Source organism: Erpetoichthys calabaricus, chromosome 7, assembly GCF_900747795.2.
Source record: "Erpetoichthys calabaricus chromosome 7, fErpCal1.3, whole genome shotgun sequence".
NCBI lineage: Eukaryota > Metazoa > Chordata > Cladistia > Polypteriformes > Polypteridae > Erpetoichthys > Erpetoichthys calabaricus.
In genome coordinates this window covers 186,799,531-186,822,795 of record NC_041400.2, presented here as the reverse complement: position 1 = coordinate 186,822,795, position 23,265 = coordinate 186,799,531, and the positions used below count along the sequence as shown (strand labels likewise).

At 38.6% G+C, this 23,265-nt stretch overlaps 1 protein-coding gene across 1 annotated transcript in view; it reads right to left on the bottom strand.

The window, feature by feature from the left end:
• chrna8 (cholinergic receptor, nicotinic, alpha 8) overlaps positions 1-23,265 on the bottom strand; it is a 474,679-nt gene that overhangs the window by 314,958 nt on the left and 136,456 nt on the right. Inside the window, exon 2 of the mRNA XM_028805834.2 lies at positions 15,270-15,409. Coding sequence (XP_028661667.1) covers positions 15,270-15,409 — 140 coding nt within the window. The remainder of the gene's footprint in view (positions 1-15,269; positions 15,410-23,265) is intronic.

Sequence of the window (23,265 nt, the reverse complement as noted above, 5' to 3'; positions counted from 1 at the left end):
ATTCTGAAGTTGGGACTTGCCTTCCTAAAATAAAAATCAGTCAGTTGTTGGAAGGCTGACACACAAAAATGAGAAATGTGTTCCTGTGCCTTACTTTCTATCTATCTATCTATCTATCTATCTATCTATCTATCTGTCTGTATGGGGGGGGGGGGGGGGGCTACTGATGCTGTGATGATTTTCAAGATAAATGTACGCTCCAGAATAATAATGGAATATACGTATTATAAATTGATGAATACATTAGATTTGTTTAAAAATGTGTGGGGGATTAAAGGGGTGCTTTGCTCCATTGATGATGGAAAACTAAAAATGATTGTATGAGAAATTATTGAAGTTCTCCTTTTTTGTGTTTTCTTATAATGATGTAAAATAGATGAGCTAATCGAATGGTGTAACATCATAATGTTTCTGTTGAAGTTATGATTTGGGACTTTTAAGTGCTTATTTGTTACGGGCTCAGGGGGTTTAAAATGTAAATTAGAAGAATGGAAAAGTTTTTTTTGGGTCATTTCAAATTAATATAAGAAATAGTAAATCAAATACGGACTGCAAGGGAATTGATTCTCATTTGATGTAGCACCCTGTAAAATATTGGTTATATGTTACCTGTTATATATTTGATTTATTGCTATTTGATCAATAAAGGTCTTTTTAAAAATTTTAAAAAAAAATTTATCTGTCTGTATGTTATACAGTGCCTTCTACTATATCTATCTATCTATCTATCTATAATATAGTGCCTCTCATATCTATCTATCTATCATATAGTGCCTCTCATATCTATCTATCTATCTATCTATCTATCTATCTATCTATCTATCTATCTATCTATCTATCTATCTATCTATCCATCTATCTATCTGTATGTTATATAGTGCCTTCTACTCTATCTATCTATAATATAGTGCCTCTCATATCTATCTATCTATCTATCATATAGTGCCTCTCATATCTATCTATCTATCATATAGTGCCTCTCATATCTATCTATCTATCCATCATATAGTGCCTCTCACATCTATCTATCTATCCATCATATAGTGCCTCTCACATCTATCTATCTATCTATCTATCTATCTATCTATCTATCTATCTATCTATCTATCTATCTATCTATCTATCTGTTATATAGTGCCTTCTACTCTATCAAGCTATCATATAGTGCCTCTCACATCTATCTATCTATCTATCTATCTATCTATCTATCTATCTATCTATCTATCTATCTATCTATCTATCTGTATGTTATATAGTGCCTTCTACTCTATCTATCTATAATATAGTGCCTCTCATATCTATCTATCTATCATATAGTGCCTCTCATATCTATCTATCTATCCATCATATAGTGCCTCTCACATCTGTCTATCTATCCATCATATAGTGCCTCTCACATCTATCTATCTATCTATCTATCTATCTATCTATCTATCTATCTATCTATCTATCTATCTATCTATCTATCTATCTATCTATCTATCTATCTATCTATTATATAGTGCCTTCTACTCTATCAAGCTATCATATAGTGCCTCTCACATCTATCTATCTATCTATCTATCTATCTATCTATCTATCTATCTATCTATCTATCTATCTATCTATCTATCTATCTATCTATCTATCTGTATGTTATATAGTGCCTTCTACTCTATCTATCTATAATGTAGTGCCTCTCATATCTATCTATCTATCATATAGTGCCTCTCATATCTATCTATCTATCCATCATATAGTGCCTCTCACATCTGTCTATCTATCCATCATATAGTGCCTCTCACATCTATCTATCTATCCATCATATAGTGCCTCTCACATCTATCTATCTATCTATCTATCTATCTATCTATCTATCTATCTATCTATCTATCTATCTATCTATCTATCTATCTATCTATCTATCTATTATATAGTGCCTTCTACTCTATCAAGCTATCATATAGTGCCTCTCTCTATCTATCTATCTATCTATCTATCTATCTATCTATCTATCTATCTATCTATCTATCTATCTATCTATCTATCTATCTATCTATCTATCTATCTATCTATCTGTATGTTATATAGTGCCTTCTACTCTATCAAGCTATCATATAGTGCCTCTCACATCTATCTATCTATCTATCTATCTATCTATCTATCTATCTATCTATCTATCTATCTATCTATCTATCTATCTACAATTTTCTGTTAAAAGACAAGATAGATAGATAGATAGATAGACTGTCCATTACAATTTTCCCAGCATGCAGCTGCTCGGCTCACCTTCACTACCACATATTGTCACATATTGTGTATCATTTTATTTAAACTTATAGTTAATAGATATTGACACTAAATGCATCTCTGCTAAGATGTTTTTCATTTTTATAACCTGCTTGTCTCCTTAAATGTTTGTTGTGGTGGATGATGGTGTTTACTGCCTGAGGCAGATGCTATCCTTGCCTAAAATCTTTTTCATGCTGCCACTTGAAGGCATTGTTTGTTTACAAGTTGAAAAGGTGACGGTCACACAACAGCATCATAGCCCGAGGTTTACGTGTCAGTGATGACCTGACTACTGCTTTTGTTTTGTGTTAACAGGCATGTATACAATGTGTTTCACTGAAGCATGCCTTGTTATTCTGCATGAACTCCTTTATTCATCCATCCATTTATCCAATCATCCATTCATTTTTCAATCAGCTTTCTTTGATGAGGGATTTGTTGGCAACAAACAGAACAGGAGTCACAAGCAGCTGGCGTGTAAAAATTACCTTGGCAGTGATGTGTTCTATCTCAGCGAGAGACAGTGAAAAACTTTTATTACAAGGATCAGGAGGTGAAATGTGGTCAGACAAGCGAGGAAGAGTTTGGAAAGAAACTTCCAAAATAATTAAATGATCCATTGCCAAATCCAAGAACATTCAACAGAAATCAGACAGAAATGCCATAAAGAGCATTGTTAATAAGGAAAAGTTGTATCTCAAATCCCAAATCTTGGCAGTGACATTCACATCTCTGGTGACGCTTCCTATGAAGTCAGTAGATGGATTGGGAGAGCATGGGGGGTCACGAGGTCGCTGGAAAGGGGTGTGTGGCACTCCCAATATCTCTGCAAAAGGATGAAGGTCCAAGTCTTCCTGGTGCTTCCTGTCTTGCTATATGGTTGCGAGACATAGACACTATCCAGTGACCTGAAGTGAAGACTGGACTCCTTTGTATCTCTTCTGAGAATCCTTTGGTACCACTGGTTTGACTTTATGTTGCCCATGGAGTCCCGAATGAGGCACATGACCTGCATTGTAAGGGAGTGTCAGACAGATGGTCACTTCCAGAGGGTGGGACTGGACTGCGTGTCTGCCTAAGGTGGTTGCCAACCAGGATCCTGAGCTGTATTGTCGCTTGGTGGGTGCGGCAATGCGCTGTACCAGTGCATGTTCCCCAACCTGACCTGACCTGAGATAGATATAGATACAGTATATATATATATATATTTGCAGCTGGAGATCCACGAAGGGAGAAAAAAGAATCACGTATCATAAAATAGTTTTTTATTCCTGAGCTTTCAACCCCTATCAGGGGTCTTCATCAGAGGATAATGCTTAGACTTACAAGAATCAAAGGCAATATATAGCAACACATTCAGTGGGGGGTGGGTGGAGGTGACTAAGTCAGTATGATCAGGGGTTTGTATAGTTTATTTATTGTGTACATGTTCTTCTTAAGTTGGCATATGCTGGATTTATGTCCAAGTGTCTGTTGATGGCGTTTTCATCTGATAGCCAAGACTCGGCCAACTCTCTGGCACTTTTAGTGCTGGCCTTAAATTTTACTTTTACATCGTCCCAGTTGAATATGTGTCCTGTCGATTTAGTATGTGCATAGATCAAAGACGGCATTCTGACGGCATTGCGATGTTCCTGTACACGTGTTGAGATTCTTTTTGACGTTTGTCCTATGTATACCGCTGAGCAAGAATTGCATGGAATACTATAAACTGCGTTTCATGTTTCGGCTGGCGATTTCTTGTTTTTAGCATTAAACAGGACCGTGCGCAGATTGTTCATGGGTTTATGTGCTATTCTGATGCCCCACTTGGTCAGGGTGCGTGCCGTGCCTTCTGATCTATGCACATACTAAATCGATAGGACACACATTCAACTGGGACAATGTAAAAGTTAAATTTAAGGCCAGCACTAAAAGTGCCAGAGAGTTGGCCGAGTCTTGGCTATCAGATGAAAATGCCATCAACAGAAACTTGGACATAAATCCAGCATATGCCAACTTAAGAAGAACATGTACACAATAAATAAACTATACAACCCACCCCCACCCCCCCCTGATCATACTGACTTAGTCACCTCCACCCACCCCCCACTGAATGTGTTGCTATATATTGCCTTTGATTCTTGTAAGTCTAAGCATTATCATCTGATGAAGACCCCTGATAGGGGTTGAAAGCTCAGGAATAAAAAACTATTTTATGATACGTGATTCTTTGATTCTTTTTTCTCCCTTCATGGATCTCCAGCTGCAAATATGCAAACCGTATCACAGACCTTCTCTTCCATATATATATGTATATATATATATATATACACAGTACTGTGCAAAAGTTTTTAGGCAGGTGTGAAAAAATGCTGTAAACAAAGAATGCTTTCAGAAATATAAATAATGATTGTTTATTGTTATCAATTTACAAAAAGAAAAGTGAGCGAACAAAAAAAAAATATAAATCAAATCAATATTTGGTGTTACTACCTTTTGCCTTCAAACCAGCATCAATTCTTATCGGTCCACTTGCACAAAGTCAGGGATTTTGTAGGATTCTAGTCAGGTGTCTGATCAACCAATTCTACCAAACAGGTGCTAATGATCATCAATGACACACGTAGGTTGAAACACAGTCATTAACTGAAACAGAAACAGCTGTGTAGGAGGCTTAAAACTGGGTGAGGAACAGCCAAACTCTGCTACCAAGGTGAGGTAGTGGAAGACAGTTTCATGTCATGACAAGATAGAGCACAGCAACAAGACACAAGGTAGTTCTACTGCATCAGCAAGGTCTCTCCCAGGCAAAGATTTCAAAGCAGACTGGGGTTTCACGATGTGCTGTTCAAGCTCTTTTGAAGAAGCACAAAGAAATGAGCAACGTTGAGGATTGTAGACGCAGTGGTCGGCCAAGGAAACTTAGTGCAGCAGGTAAGAGACACATCAAGCTTATTACCCTTCGAAATTGGAAGATGTCCAGCAGTGCCATCAGCTCAGAACTGGCAGAAACCAGTGGGACCCAGGTACACCCATCTACTACTCTGGAGAAGTCTGGCCAGAAGTGGTCTTCATGGAAGAGTTGCAGCCAAAAAGCCATACCTCCGATTTGGAAATAAGGCCAAGTGACTCAAGTATACACGAAAACATAGGAACTGGGGTGCAGAAAAATGGCAGCAGGTGCTCTGGACTGATGAGTCAAAATTTGAAATATTTGGCTGTAGCAGAAGGCAGTTTGTTCATCGAAGGGCTGGAGAGCGGTACAATAATGAGTATCTGCAGCCAACAGTGAAGCATGGTGGAGGTTCCTTGAATGTTTGGGGCTGCATTTCTGCAAATGGAGTTGGAAATTTGGTCAGGATAAATGGTGTTCTCAATGCTGAGAAATACAGGCAGATACTTATCCATCATGCAATACCATCAGGGAGGCGTATGATTGGCCCCAAATTTATTCTGCAGCAGGACAACGACCCCAAACATACAGCCAAAGTCATTAAGAACTATCTTCAGCGTAAAGAAGAACAAGAAGTCCTGGAAGTGATGGTATGGCCCACACAGAGCCCTGATCTCAACATCATCGAGTGTGTCTGGGATTACATGAAGAGACAGAAGGATGTGAGGAAGCCTACATCCACAGAAGATCTGGGGTTAGTTCTCCAAGATGTGTGGAACAACCTACCAGTCGAGTTCCTTCAAAAACTGTGTGCAAGTGATACCTAGAAGAATTGATGCTGTTTTGAAGGCAAAGGGTGGTCACACCAAATATTGATTTGATTTAGATTTCTCTTTTGTTCATTCACTGCATTTTGTTGATTGATGAAAATAAATGATTAACACTTCCATTTTTGAAAGCATTCTTTGTTTACAGCATTTTTTAACACCTGCCTAAAACTTTTGCACAGTACTATACATATATTGCTTCACTCGCCTACCCCCAGGTTTGGTTAACCGGAAATATACAATTTAAAGAGAATGTTTTTTTCATGGGAATTGTTACATACTCTTTCGATTCTATGTCGCATTGCTTCTCCGTGATCATAAATATACACCGGACCAAATTGTGGTTTCTTTGAAATTAAACTTGTCATAGCTTTAATTGTTGCGGGACCACAGATTCTCATAGCGTATGGTCCATTATTGTGTAAATCCACGTTTTTGAGCATTAAATTATGTGAACACGAAAAGATTATTGTAGACTTGGATATTTTGCCTGTAGTATTTATGGATTTCTCTTTCACCAAACAACAAATCTTTAAATTCTCGTGGATATGCCTCTTCATTGGGAGGCAACACTACTTTTCCCTGATGGCAACATGAATTAGACCAGCATTTCTCAACCTTTAAGTATTTGCGACCCGAGTTTTCATAACAGTTTTAATCACGCCCGCCTAACGTTTTTTTTGAAACCCTAATAAAATGTATTCCTATATTTTTTGCTGCTGATACACCGCTACTAGTTTAAAATTTCCCTACAAATAGCGAAATTACGCCACATATGGCTTCGGGCGCGCCCCACAGTTTGAGAACCACTGAATTAGCCGATCTACAAGTCTCCGACTTAAACTTTAAAGCCTTACAATATCTACATACTTCTGACATATCACCTATGTCCATATATTCGATCTCTTTTTGCTGTTCCGTTATTTCACCGAGTAATAATTTCCATATGTTTGTGCTAATGAGATCTTTAGTCATTTACACGCCATCTAGAATGTATTAAATTTTTAAGAGCTGAGAGCACATGAAGTGCGTCTGCCAGAAGCATTCCAGCAACTGAGAGGTTAGATGTCCGCAATCTTGTTTTAAATTGGTTGTTCTCACGGGACGTCAAAATGTCTTTCCGAGAAGGTCATGTCTCGACCCAAGATTTTTTTATATAATAGATATATATATAGAGAGAGAGAGAGCGACAAAACGTAATGTTGTCCAGCATCCACAAGAGAGCTGGAATATCCAATAGCCCAAGGTAACAAAAACCACCAATAAATGGACATACAGTGTATCCGGAAAGTATTCACAGCGCATCATTTTTTCCACATTTTGTTATGTTACAGCCTTATTCCAAAATGGATTAAATTCATTTTTTTCCTCAGAATTCTACACACAACACCCCATAATGTGAATACTTTCCGGATGCACTGTAACGCCTGGCCTATCTGGTAATTGTTATCACTCTTTAATATTTTCTTTATCAGTATGCTGCTGCTGGAGTATGTGAATTTCCCCTTGCGATTAATAAAGTATCTATCTATCTATCTATCTATCTATCTATCTATCTATCTATCTATCTATCTATCTATCTATCTATCTATCTATCTATCTATCTATCTATCTATCTATCTATCTATCTATCTATCTATCTATCTATCAGAGCCATAATGGATGAGATCGGTAAAAAGAACATTACAATAGCTTGGTTTGAGTATAAGAAATCATTCGACTCTGTTCCTCATAGCTAGAAATCTACTTTTCAACGATCATTATAGCCTTTATCAGAACCAATATAACAAAATGGAATGATAACCCTCCAACTCGACCAACTTCCAAAAGTGAAATCTTTCAGGGGGACTCTTTCTCACCTCTTTTATTTGCATTACTCTTGCTCCACTATCCTCTCTTCTGATCAAAAGTGACTAAGAGTACAAGGTCATCAAGTACCTGCTCTACATGGATGACTGGATAACCTACGCTAGAAATGATAATGAACAGAATGGCCTACTTACCATTGTTAAACATCTTAGTGATGACATCTGCATGGAGTTTGGTCTTGACAAATGTGCCAAAGCAACTCGTAAAAGAGGCAAGTTAATAAAAGCTGTGAATATCGAGCTTGATCTGGATACTGTCATCTAAGAATTAGAATGACAGGGCACGTACAAATACCTTCATGGGAATGAAGGAGATGGAACACAACACACAAAGACGAAAGAGAAAATTCATAAAGAATATTACAGGTGAATATGACTAGTGCGACTAGTGCTATCAACAGAATAGATGCGATCAACACCCTTGCAGTCCCAGTTGTCACCTACACTTTCAACATCATTAAATGGAAAATAGAAGAACGAAAGAAACTAGACTACAAATACAAGAAAACTGTTTACAATGGAAAAGATGCACCACCCAAAAGCGGATGTGGACAGGCTGTACCTTCCAAGAATTTCAGGTGAAAGAGATTAGGTCAGGTTAGGTTGGGGAGCATGTACTGGTGCATCTGCCACACCCACCACATGATGAAACAGCTCGGGATCCTGGTTGGAAACCCCCAAGGCAGACACGCCCACTCTCTGGAAATGACCATCTATCTGCTGCGGCCAGGTGTTATGTGGGTGTCCTCTCTACCTGATTCAACCACTCAGGTCCTCAATAATAAGGACCACCCTCGGGGAATCGCGCCACATGGCCGTAGTGCCGTAACTGACACCCCCTCACAATGCACGTCATTTGCCTCATTTGGGACTCCGTGAGCAACTTTGTCAAACCAGCAGTAGCCAAGGATTCTCCAAAGAGACACAAAGGAGTCCAGTCTTCATCTCAGGTCACTGGATAGTGTCCATGTCTCACAACCATATAGCAAAACGGAAAGTAAAAAAACTCTAAAGACTTGGACCTTCACCCTTTTGCAAAGATACTGCACCACACACACCCCTTTCCAGTGACCTCATGACCCCCATGTCCTCTCAACAAGGTCGACACTCTCTCTGCAGACAGACACAGTGCTGATGGCCGTGCCCAAGAGCTCATTAAAGGCCTGAATGTTGGTTTTTATCAGGACACTCACAAGCCCAGACCCTCAGACTCCTCACTCAGTCTCTCGAGAGCCCTGATCAGAGCCTCCATTGACTCCGCGAAGATCACAGCATCATCAGAAAAGTCAAGACCGGTGAAACTTTTTTTTGCCAACAGATGCCCCACAGCCGCAGGACCCCAGGACTCTGACTAACACCCAGTCCAGGCAAGCACTGAACAGAGTAGGAGCAGAACACACCGCTGACAAACCCCAGAATCAACTGGGAAAAACACAGAGGGTCTGCCGCCACTCTGCACAGCACTCACAGTAACAGTGTACAGGCTGGCCATGATATCCAGCAACTTTAAGAGGATCCTGTGAAGTCTCAGGATGTCCCATAGGGCAGCTCGAACTACTGAGTCAAATGCTTTACGAAAATTTTCAAAGGCTAAATGAGAACCCTCAATGCCAGGATGCGGTCAATGGTAGATTTCTTAGTCGTAAAAACCAGACTGCTCCAGTCTCTGGTGGGTGAGCAAGTGATCACGGATCCTATTGAGAATGACTCTGGCAAGGATCTTACCCGCCATTGTGAGCAGTGTTATCCCCCTTTAGTTGCCGTAATCCAGGCAATCACCCTTCCCTTTCCAAATAAGGCTGGTGGTAAGGTTGTCTTCCTGGCATTGCAAGCAATCTTTGCTTCCATCTGGGAGACGGGCATCACCCCAACTGAAAAAATGACTGGTGGAAGAAACCTTACCCAAATTGAGACCACATATAATATACAAATGATTGTTCTGGATGCACACCTTGAAAACAAAGAAGACCGTGTCCTTAAAATAACTAGAGACCATGAAAGAACTAAGTAAACATCAATACACAATGAAGCTGCCAGATTAAGAAAAGAGATCCAAATAATGAAAAATGAGGCAATTATTAACAATGCTCTAACAACAAAAATGGAAGCCAAACATCAAGCCCTACAACAATTAAAGAACAAATGGGAAGAAAAACCTTTACATGAATAACTGACAAAGATGTGGACCAACCACAAACAAGCCGTCAGCTAAAAGACCTAAAGTCAGAAACTGAGGGGCTGCTCAAGACCAATGCATCCAGACCAAATATTACCAAAACAAGACCTTGGAAGACGGCACCAACCCATAGTGTAGAACAGGGGTCCCCAACTCCGGTCCTCGAGGGCCCCACTGGCTGCAGGTTTTCATTCTAACTCTTTTATTAATTAGTGTCCTTTGCTGCTAATTAACTGCTTTTGAATTCATTTTAATTGACTTGTTTTTTAAGATTAGTTCCCCTGACTTTCTTCATCGTTCCTCTGAATTTCTTCATCGTTCATTGAATTGCTTCATTTCTTTCCTTAAATGGCACCCAAACAGAAATGAAATGTGAAGTAAGTGAGCCAACAGAAGACCAACTAAGTCAGGGCCTCAAACTCCAACCAATTTCACTCTAACCAGCTGCTTAATTAGGCTCTGATTCTTGTTGTTAATTAAACCCGTTCTTTAATTCCATGGCTTGTTGCTGCTCTCATTGCGCAATTGCATACATTTCCAAAATTTTTGATTTTCTCGTTCTAAGAGCACTGGTAAAATGTTTTGGGGACCTGAGAAGATCAGCATTCCTGAGACCTTCATCCATCCATCCATCAATTATCCAACCCGCTATATCCTAACTACAGGGTCACGGGGGTCTGCTGGAGCCAATCCCAGCCAACACAGGGTGCAAGGCAGGAAACAAACCCCGGGCAGGGCACACCCACCCACACTAGGGATAATTTAGAATCGCCAATGCACCTAACCTGCATGTCTTTAGATTGTGGGAGGAAACCTGAGTACCCACAGGAAACCCACGCAGACATGGGGGAGACCTTCATCTTTCTTTATTTTCAGATATTGTATGATGGTCACAGTTTGCTGATCATGTTTTGTCACATTTTGTATCTCATTATTGTTTGGCAGCTAATTAAGGAAAAAGAAACAATTAAGAGGTCTGAGTCTTCAAGGGCAGGTCAATTAAAATAAATTCAAAAGAAGTTAATTAGGAGCAAAAACAGGTCACTAATTAAGAAAAAGGTTAGAATGAAAACCTGCAGACCCTGCAGGTCCAGGTCCCTGCCGTCCAGGACCGGAATTGGAGACCCCTGGTTTAGGATATGCAACAATCAAATAGAGACAATAGATCATCTAGTCTCTGGTTGCTCAGTATCGGCCAAAATGGAATCCATAAAGAGATATAATAAAGCAACAGCATACCTCCATTGGTTAATATGCAAACACTATAACATCCAACATGAGCCGTCGACACTAAGATAAAATCATGGGGCATCTATATTATGTGATATGCCAATACAAATTCATCAAGAAATCAAAACTATCAAATTCAATATAGTATAGAAGGACAAAAGGAGAGATCTGGTCTGCCTATCAACATGTCTGTCCCCACTAAAAGAAACACCTCCTTAAAAACTACGGAAAAACTCTCCAAATATAAAGACCTAGGAATAGAAATTGTGAAAATGCGAGGTAAGAAAACCCAAATAATACCAGTGGCAATAGGTGCTCTTGGGTTGGACAAGAAAGGGATGGATAACTACACCATCAAAATCCCTGGTAATCTCAAGATACAAGAGATCCAGAAGATTGTCCTCCTTGGCACTGCTCCTACACTGAGGAGGACTTTATCCATTGAGTGAACCTTCACACCCTCATGGTAGCCCTAAGCTCAAGGGATGAACTTGACTTCATGAGTGAATTGTTCAAGATATTAGGAACGATAATAATAATAACAATAATAATAATCAAAGTAGTCGTAGGAGAAGAAGAAGAAGTAGAAGGAGGAAAACATAATAAGTTAAGATAATGAGCTAGCTACACCTAACTGCTGTCACTTGAGTGCAACAACATCAAAGATAGTACAGTAACAAGCAACAAGACAGAACGGTCGAGATGAACACACACAATGGGAGTTAAGCCCAATAGCAAGCATGCTTTTTAACAATTGATGATCCACAACCATATTTACCGAAGAATCGTCTTCCTGCTAATGGCAACGAGAAGTGCTCCATAAAGTAAAAATTACTGAAAGTACTATAAGCTGCAGTCACTCTTCCATAGCTGAGTGCCGATCTCCACTCTGTGATCCCCCCCTTATCTTCTGCGAGGCTCTATTTATCTAATGCCGCGGAAATCTTCATTTGGCTTCTGGAACCGCCTCAAAGATGTAAAATGTAACACAAATGTTCCAGGGGTTTGTGGAATGAAAAGCTTAGTGTACATTTCACTGTCAGTTACCCATCCATCCTCATTCATATGACTCTATTATAAGCCACTTCATATGAGATTTGTAAAAGCAGTGTTAATATTTGTGATGAGCCATCTGTTGGAATGACAAATGCAATGTATATGTCTCTGTTATATGACATTTATAATGGGATTTGTTAAAGCAGTGTTAATGTTTGTGATGTGCCATCTGTTAGAATGTCAATTGCAGCACAAATGTCTCTGTTATAAGCCATTTGTGGTATGGGATTCATAAAACAGTGGTAATGTTTATGATGTGCCATCTGTTGGAATGAGTCTTAGAAACCAGGCAGCTACACAGACACTTATCATTTTAATGACTTCAATGGGCACCAATAGAATCCAGCTGTAGACCTCCAGAGCGCCGCCCTATTACATTACAGTTAAGATTAGGGTTGTGTGAGGGTTATCTGACTCAAATAATAAGAAATGTGGGAACTACAGCTTTTAATTTAATTATTTTTCCAACATGTAAGAAAGTAAAGCCATTATCCATTATAACAAGACAGGTTTATTTAACCAACCATTCATAATTATATTTTGCTACTCTCTATAGCTCAGCAACATTAATTAAATGCAACGATAAAACTCACTTACCATAATTCTAAAGTAAAACAGAAACACGTGAGATTTACACAAAGGCAAAGAACACAGCGTGTCTTTCCAATCATGAGATCATCAGATGTGAGATAAGGAGTGGGGTTTGCATCAGACATCACATAAAAAAGAAGGATAACATCCGCAGTCTAGAGACATTTCTTTTATCATTTTGAATAATTGCAGCTCAGCATATACAGTGTACCACCTAATTCACCCATGTGTGGCAAAATGAGACAAGTCTAATAAACTGCTAATTTCCTCTAAGAGAATAATTACAATGTGGATACAAGTGGGAACCGAGACATCTTTTATAAAGCATTGGGATGAGATATTGAGGTAAGTTTGCCATTATTTGATTTAGCAAGCTGGGAGAGAGTAGTCTGTTTTCGACGTTCACACTGCTTTTGTTCTTATGTTATACAATACATACAAAACACAACGGGGTCAGTAAAGAGGGGCTGCCGCCTACACACAACCTGAGTGCCCCCGAGCCACTATGTAATCCAGTTTACATTTTATTAAGACAGGCTTTTTTCCTTCAGATTTACATTTGGTTTTATATGAGCAAAGACAATATTATTTAGAATCATTCCAGCCACCATCTGCTAAATGGATATGCAGTTGGCAGAATGTTCAACCAGCACTCAGTCTGCAAATAGACTGTAAGTCTTTGAAACTGCAGGACGGGCCATTAAAATTAAATCAGGCCTCATTAATCATGGAAGAGCTGCTGACCAGTAACACTTTGTGATCTAATATGTAAAAGGCAATTGCCAAATTTCCCCCTGGGGACAAACAAGTTCTATCTATCTATCTATCTATCTATCTATCTATCTATCTATCTATCTATCTATCTATCTATCTATCTATCTATCTATCTATCTATCTATCTATCTATCTATCATATAGTGCCTTTCATAATATCTATCTATCTATCTATCTATCTATCTATCTATCTATCTATCTATCTATCTATCTATCTATCTATCTATCTATCATATAGTGCCTTTCATAATATCTATCTATCTATCTATCTATCTATCTATCTATCTATCTATCTATCTATCTATCTATCTATCTATCTATCTATCATATAGTGCCTTTCATACTATCTATCTATCATATAGTGCCTTTCTCTTCTATCTATCTATCTATCTATCTATCTATCTATCTATCTATCTATCTATCTATCTATCATATAGTGCCTTTCATACTATCTATCCATCATATAGTGCCTTTCATACTATCTATCTATCATATAGTGCCTTTCTATCTATCTATCTATCTATCTATCTATCTATCTATCTATCTATCTATCTATCTATCTATCTATCTATCTATCTATCTATCTATCTATCATACAGTGCCTTTCATACTATCTATCTATCTATCTATCTATCTATCTATCTATCTATCTATCTATCTATCTATCTATCTATCTATCTATCTATTATATAGCACATTTCATATCTAATTATATATCTATTATATAGCACCTTTCATATCTATCTATCTATCTATCTATCTATCTATCTATCTATCTATCTATCTATCTATCTATCTATCTATCTATCTATCTATCTATCTATCTATCTATCTATCATATAGTGCCTTTCATAATATCTATCTATCTATCTATCTATCTATCTATCTATCTATCTATCTATCTATCTATCTATCTATCTATCTATCTATCTATCTATCTATCTATCTATCTATCTATCTATCATATAGTGCCTTTCATACTATCTATCTATCATATAGTGCCTATCTATCTATCTATCTATCTATCTATCTATCTATCTATCTATCTATCTATCTATCTATCTATCTATCTATCTATCATATAGTGCCTTTCATACTATCTATCTATCTATCTATCTATCTATCTATCTATCTATCTATCTATCTATTATATAGCACATTTCATATCTAATTATATATCTATTATATAGCACCTTTCATATCTATCTATCTATCTATCTATCTATCTATCTATCTATCTATCTATCTATCTATCTATCTATCTATCTATCTATCTATCTATCTATCTATCTATCTATCTATCTATCTATCTATCTATCTATCTATTCTTTTGCTGTCACTCACTATGAATGTGACATACCATTGCAATTCTTTAACATGACTTTATCCATACAATGCCAGAGTTGATAGGGTCCACCATACTGAGCTTTCATCATCACTAGAAGTGACTAAAAAGCATCACAAATATTTCACAGGTGTCATATTTCCAAAATCCTAATAAAATGTGAACAATCTGAAATTTTCTTTTACCGACATCTTGAATGGCAGAGCTGAAGGTTGTGTCAAATCAGCTGAAAAATGTTTAAACCACCAGGACTCACCACATCAATGATTTGCAGCAAAGTCATCCCCAGTTCCACCAGCAGCGGCTGTGAGTCGTTCATTACGGGACGCTCCAGGCGATTGTAGTTCTTCATAAGTTCTTTGTATAATTTCCTTTGGTATTCACCCTGGTGACTTTCTGTATGGAAAAAAAAGAAAAACAAAATCTCAAAATTTTCTAATGAGAATAATGGCAGTTTACAATTATTTCATTTTGGAAGCCAAAGTACATTAAAATGTTGCCTCCTTAATATCGTGTAGTCATTAGCTAGTGGGTCATTTTTCATTCCTTTCTTTCACACAGTGCCAAGCTGAATACTGTAAAGAGCCACTTAGTAAGTGAGACCTAAAACTAAAAGTTCTCTTGCCTCGAAAGCTGGCATGTTGTAATCTGTTCAATTAGCCTTTAAAAGGTGTCATTTTGCTTGATTTCTCATTACATCCATAATGACTAACACGGTACAACACCCTACTACTACAGACATACAAGACACTGAAATGTATCACTACTACATGGAACTAAAGACCCGGTAGAAGAGACGGTATAAATGGTGCGTACGCACAAAAATGTTGTGTAAGAATGTTTGAACATTCAAATCGCGATGTATAAAGCCTAAACTCGCTGTAAAGCCATGCACATTTCCACAGTAGCTCATACCCTGGCATATGCAGGTTCTGTGCACGGTTTTGCCGACTGGCGGCACCCAGCGTCAAGGCAGTGCTACTGTTTATGTGTGGTTACCTTTTCTTTTTTAGATCCACATCCCTGACACAGCTTTATAAATACACTGAAATTAACCGAATATTGTTTATTAGTTTAGTGCATCTGATTGTAATTAACCTGTAACAATATAATGGTCCACAGAATGGCCAAACTATTCCAAATACAATAGCTGCTTTAGCGTTGTTACTCTCACTGCACCTTCTTCTTCTTCTTCTTTCAGCTGCTCCCATTAGGGGTTGCCACAGCGGATCATCTTTTTCCATTTTACTCTCACTGCACCACTCGGAGTATTTATATCACTGTATCTGTGTGTGAATCACAGCTCTACAGCAGCTGATCAGTAAACAGCATCAAGCACACGCTGCCTCAGCCATGCTGCCTATTTGAACTGCTCTCATACGGCAAACTCTTCAGAGCCTTTCCTGTACGGACCTCGCGGTTCACAAACAGTTTCATCCCAAGAATTCTAAACGCACTCAATCAGTCCATCAAGTGCTCCTTGTAGAACTGTTTGGACTTATAAGTACAATCACCTCACTGTAAACTTGCGATACAGTTATAATATTGCACAACCTGCACCACTTTATAAAGCGCGTATTTACATATGATGAAAATATCATTTTTAAGATGAAATGCAGCAAAATATGTTTATTATATTATACAGATAAAACTTTAACTTCATTAAATAATCTATATTGTTAATAATTAAACATGTGAGGACATGTTGGACAGTTGTAACAAGGAGCTGGCGCCCCGTTCAGGGATTGTTCCTGCCTCACGCTGTATTCTTGCTGGTGCTGATGCGACACTGGAAGGATAGATGGATGGAATAATTAAACATGCACTATGAAGATATTTCAATGTTCCTTAAAAGTTATGAAGAATTGGCATTCTAAGCTTACAGATGGCTTAACGTCTATTACAGAGCTGATTGTGTGGCGATTGGGTACATGGAGAAAGAAAAGTAAGGACAGGAATTGGGGGCTAGTACGTTTGAAAGAGACAGTACTGCTGCAATAAAGTATTTCATCGAAGGTCACGCATGACGCAGCAAGCATCTTGCGTAAGACAGGAACAATCACTGCGCCACTGTGTTCCCATGTTTAATAACATGCTTTAATTCCTATCATCATGAAAATGATATCAAGTATACATCTCAGTATTTTAATTATTCAGAGAGCTGTAATATCACAAATATAATGGATTCTGTGTCCTGTCGGAGGAAGAGAAAGCCCGTTTAAGAAGCACATAGTGATTCACACACATATAGCACATAGAAGACCAAATACAAAACAAAGCATTTAACATGCTACTTTAGTTATGATGGGATTTGAGAAACTAGTAAATTAAACGATTTTAAGATGAAGTTTTTCAGGTTCTACTTTAATGACAAAATAAACTACGTGATTAAAGTGGAAATTTTGAGATTAAAGTTGACATTTCGAGCTTTTTTCCCACTATGTCACTTTGTTTTTTTCTCTGTACCCTAATAAGCTTTCATATGACACTCAGACGGTGGGCTACGACTTTGCCTTTTCACGGCGACTTTGACATCTGACAACTTTTTTTTTTTATTTCGAGCACTGTGCGACTTTGTGAACTTGAGCTTTCGAGTTTCTCTGACACTCTATGTCACTCGATCAACTTCCTTTTGTTGATTATACCACTGTTTAAACCAACAAATAGGACCTTTTTCTTTGCCTCCACTTGGTATTCGCTGAAATTCTTCTTTTTTCCCCCAGTGCTTTGCCATTGTCTTTTCACAGAACGCTGAGCTTAAGGGCTATTTATATTGATTTGCATATTCAAAGAGGCGTAATTCTGGGAGGAGTTGGGGCGGGACAGCAGGCGTGTGCACGTGCGTTACTTTTCATGCTGACCAGGATTTATGTAGCAGAAGAACGTGGAAGTTGGCGCTCGCACAGATTTATGCATCTGGATTTTTTTTGTGCATACGAACATTTCCGCTTTTGTGCTTACATCAAGTTATAATGCGAATTCTACGTTATACATGAGGCCCCTGATCTTTGCTCTGTGCGACTTTTTCTTATTCCCACATATGAAAAAAGAACTCAAAGGAAAGTGTTTCTGTACCGTGGAGAAAGTCAAAGAAAAATTGCCGCAGGCCTTGGACAACATTCCTCTTCAGCAATTCCAAAAATGTTTCCACCAGTGGGAAAACAATTGGGACAAGTGCAATCATTCACATGGAGAGCACTTTGAAGGAGACTAAAGTTTCAGTAAGTAAAAATTATTAAAACAATTTTTTTTTTTAATTCCAGTTATTTTTGAGTACTCCCCCATATGAGCCAAGGCTGGGGGGCTGTCAAGAGGCAGGGCCTGTTAAAGCCCATTGCAGCACTTCTTGTGTGATTTTGGGCTATAGAAAAATAAATTGTATTGTATTGTATTGTATTCTTTATGCAGGACCATCTCAATCCACCCCCATAGGGCAGCCAGACTGCCTAAATCGCAAACATCAGCTCAACGCATGGTTTTGGGAGCAGGTGTGAAGGTATTCTGTGCCCCCATTGGTCTGAAGTGTGGCTGTTTGGAACTGGCTTGTATCAGAAGCCTTTAAGTACCACTACACCCTATTGGCTTTAGGGTGTAGACAGAGAATCGATAAATTTGCTTGCTTTACTTCTCTTACCAACTGATGAAGGAGCATCTCACACACCATGAACTGAAAAGGACAACACAATGAAGAGCACAGCTTGGCCGCCATATTGAGACAGGCATGTGGCCTGTCCTGAAGAAAGCTGACCACAAATGAGGACTTAACTAGAGACATTTTAAGTAAATAACAAGTCTGTGTGCCGCCTGAAACTACACATCAACATTTATCAGGTTGTATGGTTGCCATATTCAAATGTACTTTGCATATTGTTATTATTTATGAATATTATCAATAATACACTGCGGTGGGTTGGCACCCTGCCCGGGATTGGTTCCTGCCTTGTGCCCTGTGTTGGCTGGGATTGGCTCCAGCAGACCCCCGTGACCCTGTGTTCGGATTCAACGGGTTGGATAATGGATGGATCAATAATACATTGTTCAAATTGTAACTTAACTCCTGCTTGTCTTTTACTACAACTAATTAATTGCCTGAGGTTATAAATGTAGAAGGGAAGGTGGGGAGAAGTTATATGGTACAATACCTTAGAAACAGGGGTAAGCCTGTGAGATTTGAGGCATTCTGACAAAGGCTACATATTAATAATACAAAAGGGGAAAATACCAAGACAAAACAGGCGTGCAGTGGGTGTCAAAAAAAGGGGGTAAATACAATACAACGCACAGAACAGAACATAAATAAAGTGGAACCTCGGTTCACGACCATAATTCGTTCCAAAACTCTGGTCGTAAACCGATTTGGTCGTGAACCGAAGCAATTTCCCCCATAGGATTGTATGTAAATACAATTAATCCGTTCCAGACCGTACGAACTGTATGTAAATATATTTTTTTAAAGATGTCTACACACAAATTATAGTTAATTACACCATAGAATGCACAGTGTAATAGTAAACTAATGTGAAAACATTGAATACCACTGACACAAAAGTGCAGGCTCTCTCTCTCTCTCTCTCTCTCTCGGCAGCACGGCAGCCCCCCTCTCTCTCACATTGCAGCAGTTCGTGCTATAGCCTTACAATCCGAATCGCTGTATAAACACTTTTTTTTTAAATGAGTTTTAAGCGCAGGGGGGAAAAAAAAGGAACATTTGAACAAATCCGAACTTTATTTAAAAGCCAACCAACACAGTAACATTGCAGGATTTCATGCTAATAGCATTACAACCCGATCGATCGCTGTAAACACTCTTTTTAAATGAGTTTTAAGCACAGGGGGGAAAAAAGGAACATTTGAACAAATCCGAACTTTATTTAAAAACCAACCAACACAGTAACATTGCAGGATTTCATGCTAATAGCATTACAACCCGATCGATTGCTGTAAACACTCTTTTTAAATGAGTTTTAAGCACATGGAAAAAAATAAACATTTGAAAAAAAGAGAAAAGTAACATTGCAACACTTTCTTCTCACCACTCTTCACTTGCTTAGAAGCCATGGTTAACTGCAAAAGCACACGAAATACTGTAGAGCACAAAGAATTCACAGGTAAAGCACGCACGTCTGACTGAGAACAATGAACCGGGAAAGGCTGAACACATGCTTAAATACAGTAATTGGCACGTACGACCCGGAAGGGAAATAAAATAGAGCACAAAGAGTTCACAGCGACAGCACGCACGCATGTCTGACCGAGAACAATGCAACACATGCAGAAATCATCGGCACGCACAAACCGAAAGGGAAACTGGCTTGTTCGTATACCGAGTGTGTGGTCGTCAACCGAGGCAAAAGTTTGGCGAACGTTTTGGTCGTAAACCGAGTTGTACGTGTACCGAGACGTTTGTGAACCGAGGTTCCACTGTAATCCTCAATACAATATTAATATTGATAGAAATATTACAAGTACAGAGCAGAATTCAACAGTAGATGATATCACGTAATACAATTTGGGTGTGTACTCCTTGATAGTTGGCAACAATAACTTTTTTGTTTAACCTATGTTTACATTAATTGTCAAGCTCAGGAAATTGATATTTGCCATTGTTTAATCCATCATCATGTTGACCTAGGCAGGGACTGAAGCTGATTTAAACTTCTGGGCAGTAAAGGGCATAGATTGAAGGACAGTCCACTGACAACGCTGCCAGACCACTTGCACAGAGCACAGGGTGCTCGCTGGCAGACAAGAGTATGTGGCTGGCAAGACACGAGGTACATAGATGCCGACAGCTGCCTCCAGGGAGGAAGAGACAGTTCCACCAGAGAGATGCTGGTCATGGGTCCAGCAAGAGGGGGAAGACCCACGAAAGGACTGAGCAAAGCAAAGAATTTCCTCTTGGGATTAATAATCTAATCTATCTATCTATCTATCATCTCTCTATCTATCTATCTATCTATCTATCTATCTATCTATCTATCTATCTATCTATCTATCGATCTATCTATCTAACAGAGCCATAAAGGATGAGATCGGTAAAAAGAACCTTACAACAGCTTGGACTGAGTATAAGAAATCATTCGATTCTGTTCCTCATAGGTAGAAATCTACAACTTTTCAACGATCATTATAGTCTTTATCAGAACCAATATGACAAAATGGAATGACAACCCTCCAACTCAACCAACTTCCAAAAGTGAAATCTTTCAGGGGGACTCTTTCTCGCCTCTTCTATCTATCTATCTAGGTCATTGCAGTAACACAAGAAGCCCAGTGTTTCCAGGGCAACATTCAACCTGCAAACGATGAAATTGAGCCTCAGCCTTACTGGACCACATGTTCTGGGCTTGAACTAAATTAACATCATTCTGGACGAAAATTTTTAAATGCCTATCAGAGAGCCTTGGTGTCACAATCACTCGTAACACACTAACAGCTGTGTTTGGTGGACTCCCAGATGTGCTTAAAGTGGAGAAGGACAAACAAACTGTAAGGCCTTTACTTCACTATTGGCACATAGTGTTATCTCATTCAAATGGAAGAATTCTAACTCACCTCTTTTAAGTCACTGTGTAAGTGATGATATATATTGGAAAAAATCTAATTCTCTGTAAAATTTAAAAACATTTTATAGTCTCTTCCTTTCAAAGATCCCAGAGTACAGTGGGAAAAGGATCTCTCACTCAACATCTCAGAAATGGAATGGAATGTACCAATGCACAGAATTCGAGCTCCATATGTGCAAAGCATACAGTTACTCAACTTAAAATTTTATATACAGCACATCTGTCTCGTTTAAAATTGTCCAAAATGTTTTCAGGGCAAGATCCAACCTGCGAACGTTGCAATCGAGCTCAAGCCTCACTGGGCCACATGTTTTGGGCCTTCACCAAATTAGCAACATTTTGGACCAAAATCTTTAAATGCCTCTCAGACAGCCTTGGTGTCACAATTCCACCTAATCCACTAACAGCTGTGGACGCCCAGATGGACTTAAAGTGGAGAAGTACAAACAAACTATAATGAGCTTTACCACACTACTAGCACGTAGACTTACAGTATCTTGCTCAGCTGGAAGAATCCCAACCCACCTCTTTTAAGCCAGTGGGCAACTGATGTTACACTATATACTATTTGAAATGGGAAAAAATCAAATTCTCACTTAGAGGATCTGTTCAAAACGTTTTAAAAACCTGGCAGGATCCAATCAATAACATTATAGAATAAGCACTTACAGTATATTAGGGAGAAAGACTTCATTCTCTCTTTGCTACTCTTCACAGTTTTGCTCTGGTTGTTGGCCTTTCTCTCTTTCTCATGGGTGGGGGATGATTTGATTTTAGTTTTGTTAAGTTTGACTTGACTGTATGGAATGTTATATGGTTTTAATAAAAATAAATAAAAAAAAAAAAAGAAGAAGCCCAATGTGGGAAACAATGGAGATAACGCTCACTCCACGAGGACAGGAACTCAATCAATTTGGCAAAACTTCTGTAGGGAAACTAGCATCCGGTGAACAGAATGGACAGTTTAACGATTAATTGTTGGGGTAACACAGCGCGCAAAGTGGACTCTGCACCACCACTTTATGTTTTTAACGGATGTTTAGAGTGTGGACTGTGTGCTTTTTGTTTTAAAAAAGGGTTTTTGTTTCTGATATTGTTAGATTCTTTTGTTATCTCTTTGCTGTACTTTATATTGTCTTGTGTAATACAAGTTACTGTTGTTTTTCCTTAAATGGCTGCCGTGTATTTCGTTGTATGTTTACTCACCATCCAGTTTAAAGAAACCGGTGTGCCGTTATCTGTAAATCTTAGGCGTTCCGAGTCTGTTAATAAAAATTGGGTGGCATAGTCAGATATTTTAACGGTGTCAAGTTTAGGTTATCTATAAGTGTGACCAGACACCCATCACAATTTCATGTCCATAGGACGAGAAAAACAAGTGGCACTGATGTGCTGGAATATTGGCACTATGCCATAAAAAATATAAATAAATAAAATAAATACATAAAAAATACAATTACAGAGGTAGTTGCAGAGCTCCATTCTCCTCAGAAATTGGTCCACAAGTGAATGTCAACTTCCAGTGGATGTGTCGTTGAAACCAGTAGATGCTGGAAGGAGGGTAGCTTTCGGCAGTGTGGGTTGAGACCTCCAGTGAATTCTCCTCCTCCATTATGAGGGAACAAATGGGCGCAAAGTTAGTGGACGTGATCCCTATATTAGCCCAGCAAGAACCCATAAAACAAC